This window comes from Brachionichthys hirsutus, chromosome 14 (genome assembly GCF_040956055.1).
Source record: "Brachionichthys hirsutus isolate HB-005 chromosome 14, CSIRO-AGI_Bhir_v1, whole genome shotgun sequence".
NCBI classification, from domain to species: Eukaryota; Metazoa; Chordata; class Actinopteri; order Lophiiformes; family Brachionichthyidae; genus Brachionichthys; species Brachionichthys hirsutus.
In genome coordinates, this window is record NC_090910.1 from 8,174,823 (window position 1) to 8,184,923 (window position 10,101).

Sequence of the window (10,101 nt, forward strand, 5' to 3'; positions counted from 1 at the left end):
ATGGCAGGTAGGAAATACTGAAATGTCACAGTACAGCTTTGTACTCTGTCACCCTTCTGATAAAGTTATATTGGTCATTAAAAAAAAACTATAGGATATGGAGACAAATCTGAAGCCCCCCCCACCAGCATCCTCTCGAAATGAAACGGTTTAGTCAGAGTTACAAAATGTCATTCTGCAAATAGCCAGACAGTCATAAGTCTGTCATTCAAATATATATATACATAAATAACTCGAATGTGTAATTAAATCAAAAGACTAACGTTAAGATCAGTCAGTCGGCAGGGAGGAGCAGAAACTTCTGTCTCGTCCCTTAGATCTGTCGCACAGACTTTGGCAGCGATCTCATTCTGTCTTGCTGTTCGCCTGATCTGGCAGAAAAAGTACAACAACTGACCTGAAATCAGCACCTCGGAGCAAAACCTCCCCCCACTGCTGTTCTCTATAGGCCAGCGGCGCTCTGGGCTTCGCTCGGGGAGGAGTTCATCTGCCGGATGGAGAGGGCTGGAACAGAGCTGCCTTCGGAAACGGTCTGGGCCCCCTGTTCTTCCTCCACGATTGTTTCGCCATCTTGACCCTCTTCGTCCTCACCTTCGTCGGCTGCAGAAAGAGTCGGGAAGGGAAAACTAACATCAACTTCACAAGGAGACTGGAGTCGTGAGCTGAGAACCGCTGACATCACCATGCGGGCCTCTCTGGGTCACCTTGGACGAAGTCGACGCCGCGCAGGGCCCGGCCCTCTATCGTGAACTCAACCTTGTAGTGATCCATGTTTTCAAAGCCGTGCTCAATTTTGTCCAAGTGCGTTGTGCTGCATGCCTCCGTAATCCTGGGCACAAGGGAAGAAAAAACACAAATAGCCAAAGCGACACCTTTCAAGCCTCGTCAGTCGGTGATTAACGAGACGCTCCGATCCACAAGTTATTTCAGGCTGCCACCGATGAAGGGAGCGATTTGCTGCAGTTTGCAGGATTATTTTTGACTGCTGGTGTGATCTCGCTTTGCACGAGGCTGCTGGTAGTACATGTTTACACTCAACTTTTTATTTATTTTTATCCCAAACTCACTGTGGAATTACGAAAGCATTAAAACACGCACTTACGTCTTGAGGAGAGGCTTTGAGTTCTAAAGAAGACAAGAGATGGGGGGCGGGGGGGGGGGGGGGGAGGAAGTTAAACATAAAATGTCTGTAATTATAGTTATTGTTTGCAGAGTTTAATATTGGCACTATACCAGTAGAAATAAAGCCATTTCTGACTCCTCCAGAGTCTGAATCCCCATCTCCACGATCTTACAGCTCTCCTCCAGGTGGTCTCCGTACCTCCTGGTCAGACTCCGGATGTAGTTCACCTTTTCTTCCTGTTCGGCCGTCACCTTCTGGCTCATTTCGCTCTTCTTCTCCTCCAGGATGGAGTAAAGCTGATCGAACGTCTCGCAGCACAGCGTCTTCTGCCTCCGGCCGTTCTCCTGTGGACGTGTGAGACATTCATCGAGGTGTCAACTCTAGGGGACAAGTGGATACTCATCCAAAGATGGGAAACAAAGAAGATTTCTGTGTCCTCTAATCGTCCAGTAGTGCCATCATGTGGAGCGAGGGGCCATTCTGACTGGCACGACTGAAGGCGACACATACTGGAGTCTCTCCAGGTTCCTCCTTACCAGGAAAGCTGTGTGACCTCCCGCTAGCAGTTACAGTACTCTTTTTTTTAATTGTCAAAAGCATGTAGGCGAAAATGTTGAAACCAGAGATTGAGCGAGGCCGAGGCTTCTTAAAAAGTCAATTTTGTCCCTCCATCTCTCTAAATTTCACAGATAAGAAGCAGCGACACGGCAAGCAGACAAGGACACGTTAAATCTGATTGAACGCCGGTGCAGGTGAGTGCAGGTGCGTCACTCTCGAGCAGAGGGAGTGCTTGAAAGCGTGACCGAACGGCCGAGCGCCGCAGCAGAAGGACGCTGACCTCTATGGAGCGACAGGCCTCCTCCAGCTGACTGATGATGCCTTGCATCCTGTCGTTGTTACCAACCATCATTGCAATCCCATCACTCAGCTCCATCTGGGCCGCAAAAACATAGTGAGTAAAAAAAAAAAAAAAAGAAGAAGAAGATATGACCCTAAAAAAGACATGGCTACAAAATGAAATCTGTACAGAGATTTTAATTTTCAGTGTAAAAATGATTAAAATTCTTCCTCTGAATTTTCAGACTGTCATCGGTGATAATGACCCTCACCTTCTTTGTCTGGTAGATGCTGGTGATGGGGGCCACCTCGCAGTCTTTATGCACCCCAAATATCTTACACATAGAGCACGTGGGCACGCCGTGGGCGACGCAGTAAATGTTGATCCTTTCATCCTCGTGAACGCCGCACATGGGCGTCTCTTCCTTTCTGTCTGCCGCTGGTTTGCCGCAGCTGAAAATTAATGAAAACAGAGGTATCCCTCCTGAGCACCTTTACATCCCACTGAATGTCGACGTGACTCGTAATGTCAGACTGATAATGTCACAGAAACACATTTACATGCACAATGTAATGCAGCGTAATCAATACATTACCATAACAGTGTGCAGCATATGGTCTCACAGCTGTAGGTATAGCTTAGCTCTGGATTCGATTCGTATTCCTTTCAGTCCTTTACGGGTAACTCAGAGTTTCAGTTTAAGGTCACTTTGTGCAAGAATTTGTTAAGATTGCAAGTTAGTTTTATTTAAAACTAGAAAAGCAATCAGAGAACACAGACCTCCGCCAAGCAGCTCGTTCCACTCCTAATTGGATTTACACCGTCCACATGGTGATCCAGATCACCATCGAAAGGTTCTAAAATTGTTCTAGGTATATCTTTATACACCAACCATGAAAAGTAAAAGTGAATTGGAGTTGATGTGTATTATTAATGACGTTTTTTTTTTTCTTTTTTTAAATGTTATATTTTTCCTGACCTCATTCTGGATCTGATCCAGAATACATTTTTCATGATAGTGCATATCGGACCCCTTTATGACTGTGATTTTTGGTGAGTGAATTAAATCCATATTCCACAAGATATTATTATTATTATTTTTTTTACAGCCACTGGCCCCAACAGCTGCGTCCCGCTCCGACACCATCAGTTTATACTTATTCTTTGTCACCATTTCTATTCTTGGACTCACAAATGATGGTTGTCTCACCTGCTGGACTCCTGTTTGAACATATCAATGATGTTCTCAACCAGCAGGTTTCTCTGCAGGCCATAAACACCATGCCGGTCCAACACCACCTCGTGTCTGCAAGACGGGCATCGAAACCGGCCGCCAGACGACAGCGAGCCACCTCTAGTCGGAAGGTATGGATTTGAGGCCTGCAGACATGAAGTCTTAATGGATAAACTCCTCTCACTTGTAAAAAAAATACTCATCCACCCAGAATGCCTTGCGACGTAAACAACATTGGCGACTCCCCCAAACAAGACAGATTCTTATATCTTATAAAGAAATAATTATATATTTTTGTCTATATATGTACGTAGTAGAGGTATGTTCTTGTGTTTTTAGACCGATTTGTCAAAACAGTCCTTTAATCGAACCAATTATCAGTTCACAAAAAAACCCAAATAAACAGAAATAGACCCACAACCAAAATGCCTTATCAGTCTGAAATGACAAAAGCAGCAGCATGAATGTACTAAATTAATCCTTATACACAGACTGGGGGTATTTTCTGATGCTGTCACAGCTGCTGATTTTACTCTCTGTAAGATGCTTACGTCAAAAAGGCCAGCGTTCCAATACTTTACAATACTTTTCCACCCGATATCCAAAAAACAAAGGACATGTTCTTCATTCGCTTACCTGAAATATATCATTGGCACATTTTCTGCAGAGGTTGTGCTGGCAGGGTAAGATAACCACAGGCTTGGTAAACATCTCCAGGCAAATGGGGCAAATCAACTGTTTCTCCAAGTTGCCCCCATTATTCATGGCTGCCCAAACGTTTCTAATCACACGCGAACACCACAAAAAAAAAATGAAGTAAATAACTAGGACCGCTGAAGTACACGGACTCCGTTTATGACAGCAATCCTCAGTGGGGCCAGAGTCATGCTGAAGAGTGCTGGGCTCTAATCTTGCGTCAGTTCTGTTTTTAGCATGCCATGCCAAAGGTGTGCCATTTTTACCCTGCCCATATTTGAAAGGGAAGCAGAACAGCTGTCTCCCTCTACACTGCCATTGTGACCGGTGATTATGTGACCCCGAAACAAAAGTAATAATTCCCTGTCAGAATTTCTGATTCTCGGGGTAAAAGTGTTTAAAAGATTTATTTCAAATGTCTTTATTACTGTTAACGTTATATGGTCAAAAAGTATTTGATGTTATTGTGGTTGCTTATGTGTTCAGGGTCAGCTAGATGAGTAGACGAACACAGATCAGGTGACGCAGAGTCTCACAACAGTATATCGATTGCTCGGTAATCTGTTGATGTCTGTTCTATTAAATTCCAGACTAACAGGATGGATGCATTTTTTTCCAGTGGGGTTAGTATATATGATCCTAGCCACGGAACTGATATCCGAAACCTGATTGAAAAGAAACAGAAAATGACAGGATATATATCAGAGGCTGTTAAATGTATACAATTTAGTACTTCAATAACAAATTATTGACATCATTCCAATAATTTATTCTATCTACAGACACCTGCCTGAAAACAGCCACACAGACAAACGACCAACAGCCACACAGCGCCCCCTGTCGTTCACTTTCAGTAAACACTCGCTGCGGGAAAAACAGGTGAAATTAAAATTTGGATTAAAAAGGTTTCCCATTTAAAATCTTTGTTCTTTTCTTAGATGTCACCGCTCAAAAGTAATTTAAGAACATCAAACGTTGCCTGAATGTTTTTAAACGCAGCTTGTTAGCTCTGACTCTACTTCGAAGGAGGGGCCTTTTTCTTGCAGGAAACCAGGACTGATTATTATTTTCAATGATCGAGATCCTGTCATAACAGGCAGTATCGAACACAAATGTAAAAGACGAATAAACACAGCTTCTACCATTTGAGCCAGTGCCCCGATAACAGCATAGCGAAAAGACAAAAGGAAGAAATCTGCGTCGTCCACCATCTCCCTTCGATAGCTCAGTTGGTAGAGCGGAGGACTGTAGCGGGATAAAGCGGGCATCCTTAGGTCGCTGGTTCGACTCCGGCTCGAAGGAGAGACATTTTCATCCCTTTTTGATTTCTCCCACATAAACATTTAATCCCTTTTAATCCCTTTTTTTCCTCCCACATAAACACAGCGTAATGTATGTTACCATATAAATACAATTGTTCTAAACTATAGTTAAACGAACAGCTCAATTGCTTCGTTCACCAGTTTTTTTCATTTTATTTGTACAGACGAACTGCTCTCACATTCAAGCAGCTCAAAATGTTACAAATCAGAAACTTCAATAGATCAATATATTTAGTTATAATGTGATTAATTTAAATCAAAGTAAATCTGGCTCAGGATACTCTAGATTCTGTGGCATCCAAATATTACTATGAGTATATGTATCTATATCTATGTGAAACCCAGGAAGGGTGATACCAACACACGCATACGGTTTACCCATAAACATTGTAAATGTAAACTTAACCTGAGAAAGGATTGAAAAATTAAGGTTCCCACAATGTAGCACACAACTACACAAAGGGATTAAGCTCGTCTATAAATGGAGGCATAGTTTTATTAGATCAGCGTTCAGGAAAAAGATTTAATGGAAAGTCCACAGTAACTAATGGTGCCTGTTACCATCTCCTCTTTGATGAGGATAATAATAATAAGCAGATCCAAAATATACTTGGGAAATTAGTACATGATATATCCATATCATTTCCTTCTGTAGACCAACAAACAGCCATTCACGGTTAAAAGGAGTTACCATTATTATAGGTTTATGGTAGTTGGATATTCCAAACTCTTCACACAAAGGCCTGGATTTAAACCCAGAACCTTCTTGCTGTGAGGCGACAACATATTTTGATCCTGTAATGAATATTCTCTCCACAAGATGGGACTGTATACACAGAAAAACCTACGCATGTGTCGGCCATACAAAAATAGGACAGCACAAAAATGTATATTGCTTCCCGCTATACGCTCAATTATAACAGCAGCCCGTAAGTAAATGTAGGATGACGTGTGAAATGTCATTTTGAAATACTTGAATCAGTTCAAGTCAAGCCTGATCTGGAGTGTGTTTCTGTTCTTGTTTACACACGCATATATGGAATCTACATGTCAAAGAGCACAATAGGTGTAAAACTGCTGTGTGGGCAAAGAAGACTTGATAATGACATCTGTGATGCTCGCAGTGTTGCAGGGAAATCAATTAGGGCCAGATTACACTCTGCCCCCAGAGAATGGGGGGCCTCAGGAGCTGAAACTCCACAGAGGGGGGGGGGGGGGGGAATCAGCAGAAATGCTCATCTGCTTTTTAACGAAGAAATTAATTAACAGAAACACCTCACACATCATTCCCCTGGTGCACACTTAGAGGATCCAGTGGGCAATATGTGACATTGGCGTAGTTATATGCTTTCTCAGAGTAGCAGGGCAGTGATGGATTTGTAAAATGAATGTGCATGTGGTTGACTTTATCTGCCCAGTTTTCAGCAAATACATTTAACATAAGTAACATCCTTTTTTTTTAACTCAAACTCTTCTCTGTCTCTTACAATAGCATTCTGCTTTAGCATCTCAGGCAGAACTCCATACCAGAGTCAACACTGATACGAGATGTAATGTAAAGCAGTATTTAAAAAAGGAGGAGATGATTTTTCTTATTTAAAATGATGCCGATATATTATTTAAATGTGTTCTACATTAGCTTAAGTCTAAACTCTAAGCCAATGGACGGCTGCAGACACAGGTGCAGTACTATGGCAGTGATTACTGGCGTCTCCAGGGAAATAACAGAGGCCGACATCCTCTCATCTTTGTTGGCATAATTAATGCTCATGTTCTTCACGTGTTACAAGAATCCAGGACAGCCTCCACCTCACATGTCAGACAAAAACACATTTGTCCTTCTCAGCACAACAACGTCTGTCTCATGGGTTGAAAGGCTCCCACTTATGTTGTAGGTAAAATTAAAGAACAATGGCGCCACCAACTGAACCAGTTTGGAGTCCCACTAAAATGTGCCTCATGTCCGACGTCAATAAAATAATGATAGGTTATAAATACCACTTTCCTGTTGTCACCCAGAAAGGTCAGACACGTTTATTCCACTAGTTTCAGATCGAGCATTGTCCTGGTGTGGATGTTTAAAAGGAATCATTATAATAATTGATAGCATTTATGGAAAAGAAGAATGACCTTGATGAAATCCATTGCATTGCTGTTGTCTTGATCATGTAAGTACATTCAAGAAAGGCCTTAAACAAAACCCTGTTCCCACCTGTGTCAAAGAAAAGCCATATAATCTTTAATCTTACATACCCATTCAAAACCAACCCAAGAGAAAATAACCAGAATGAAATTATTTTATAAATCACCCATTTGAGACATTCAGGGTAGCCTGAAAAAATTCCATTGATTGAGCTTCAGTCATTCACTTTAAGTTTCAGATGCCGGGAGCGAAGAGTTTAGCCATCCAAATAGGTGACAGATTAACCTAAAACAAAAACCCGGAAAAATATCCACAACAGCTTAATCAAGTCCATTCGCTGGTTGGGAAATAGTTGATTGACACCCAGATAATATCCGGTTCCTATTGGCTGGAAGGCGACCCAACAGCTTTCCGGTACTCCGGTAGCCTGATACTCAAGCTGTCCTTCGCCGGCATTATTTAACATCAAATCACACTGACGATCAATATCCGTGTATCTTAGATGGATCAAATCTAAACATAGGATGACCTTTTGCTTCTGCATACAGTAAAAGACAGAATGTGTAATTTCCATTCATATTTCTCAGCTCAATATCCCACAATTCACACTCGAGAACTTGGAAGGGAGCATGAATTGTGCTTATAGTTTACTAAAAAAAAGAGCTTTTCAAAAATGAAAACAATGCTGCTGTATATGCTTTCATCTTGGTTCTGTTGAGGACCCACTAGAACCCTTCAGCTCTTCAGACAGTTCAGGATTATAGCAGACATTTTGTGTCGACTGAATGCCCAACACTGGCATACTGTGCTTATGAACGTCTGGGGCTCGGTGCAGGAAGTCAAAAACTCATTAGATAATGGATGCACCCTGCAATTAAACCCACCCACGTCAGAGATTTGTGTCAGACCTGCAATCAAAAGTCAGGCGGCTCAAACCGGAAAGCTGGCAGTGTAACCACAAAGCTGACATTCAGAGCAAAGGTCTGACGAGTGTCAATGAAGCAGGGAGGGCTGTAAACAAAGACGTCTTTTCAAAAAAAGACAAAGGAGCAAATGGTTGATACGATTGCAGAAATTACAAGCTTTAAAATTAGGGGGTTCCTCTCAATATCTTTTTGGATTCATATCTAAAATCTAAAGATTTACATTTGCGCAAACCTGAATTTTTTCCACTTTTGCGTACTTCTTTAAAAGTTCATTCTAAAAACTAGTAATTCAACTGTCCATTAAATGATGATTTTAAGTAATAAGAACATTATCTGGGCATTCTACTGATCTTTCCATCAATTTGTTGTTGCATTGCCTGGAAAAGATGCAAGACCTCTTTGTATGTGTGTGTGTGTGTGTGTGTGTGTGTATGTGTGTGGGGGGCTTCATTCAGACCCATGGAGATAGAGAGGGAGGGCATTAAAGCCTCCACTGGCACAGGGCCTGACTGTTGCTATGGTATTGCCGTTGTACCCTCGTACACAGGCACTGCACAGAAACCTCAAGTGAAATGTACATTGTACATATTATGTGTCTTTTTAATTTTTAATTTATTGCTATTTTTCATCTGTTGGAGTAATTTATTTTTATTTTATTGTTAAATGTCGATGATTTATGTACGAAGGACTTTCAACGGAAAAAAGACCGCAAGGTTGATGACCCGGTTATTAAATGGTCCCTAATGAATTTCAGGGTATTAAAAAAAATAAAATAAAAAGTCATCTCCAGCACAAAGTCGATTACGAAACCTTACGAAACGAAATAATACACGCGCAGAATAAGACGAGAACCTCAATACTACTTTTCCGTGCAACATGAATGAATTTTGAGTCACCACAAAGTTGGTCATATGAAGCAAACTGCCTCAATAGTCCTGCAACAATTTTTTTTGTTTTTTTTTTTGCTGTATTTCCTTGGCTGCAGCCTGTTCTATTTCAAACTCCCGGTGAGCCTCAGCTCCCGAGTAGCATGAGTCATGAGAGGGAAGGTAATCACACAGGCAGTGATGTGGACCGCTGCAGGGCAAGCCCCGTTGTGGAGGAATACCCTTGAGAAAAGTACACGCCGTCTGCAAAACGACTGCTCACACAGGTCTTGGGATCGCCCTGACGGATCAAGCCAATGGTCTAGCTCGTCTTAAACTGTTTAGACGTTTTAGACCAATCAGAGACGACGTTATATTCATAGCCTTCGCACCATTGGTCGAAATGTAATATGGGCGGGTTCTTTCTGCTCGCTCCAACAGCACCATCTCTGGCAGGTGGTGCGTGCTTTAAAAGCGTCCAGTAGGCTAATGTTAGGGACGATAGGCTGCTAGCTTTAGGGAAATAGACACAGTTTAGCTTCTTACGTTGCCGTTTTTTGATAGCTTATTTTCCGCTACGTGCCGGCGACACCCCGCTCGCCCGCTCTCTCTCTCCGGTATCGCAGCCAGTGAGATGAACGTCGGGGTGGGGGGTTCCCTCTCTCTCCGTAGCCAGGCACTTCGTGCTTTGCGGTTAGCGGCTGCTCCTTCATCATGCAGCTTCTGAAGAAAGACGGAAAAGCCCTCCACGCTGGTCGTTTTTCACCAGCCGTGTGAAGTCAAAGAAAAAGCTGCCCCGGGCCACGGCGGAGAAGGTCCCCCACATCATGGAGCTGCCCCGGATCTCATCCGCCGGTACTGCGTACAAAACGATGTGTTGATGACATTTTTTTTTTTTTTTTTTTTTTTTTTGGGAAGCCTTTTGTTTTCATTTCGTGGATATTGTGATACAT

The 10,101-nt window shown here is 42.4% G+C and overlaps 1 protein-coding gene and 1 non-coding gene across 2 annotated transcripts; one reads left to right on the top strand and one right to left on the bottom strand.

Annotated features, from left to right (window-relative positions):
• Positions 1–442: 442 nt before the first annotated feature.
• trim55b (tripartite motif containing 55b) lies at positions 443–3,960 on the bottom strand. Its single transcript, XM_068748237.1, has 8 exons — positions 3,832–3,960; positions 3,172–3,341; positions 2,233–2,413; positions 1,962–2,057; positions 1,234–1,467; positions 1,103–1,125; positions 705–829; positions 443–600 (listed from the first exon to the last, which is right to left on the bottom strand). Exons 1-8 carry the CDS (start codon positions 3,958–3,960, stop codon positions 443–445), a joined length of 1,116 nt encoding a protein of 371 aa, XP_068604338.1.
• Positions 3,961–5,105: 1,145 nt separating this feature from the next.
• Positions 5,106–5,193, top strand: trnay-gua (transfer RNA tyrosine (anticodon GUA)). The gene is given in 2 exon segments: positions 5,106–5,142; positions 5,158–5,193. It is a non-coding gene; the product is annotated as a tRNA-Tyr (tRNA).
• Positions 5,194–10,101: the final 4,908 nt, after the last annotated feature.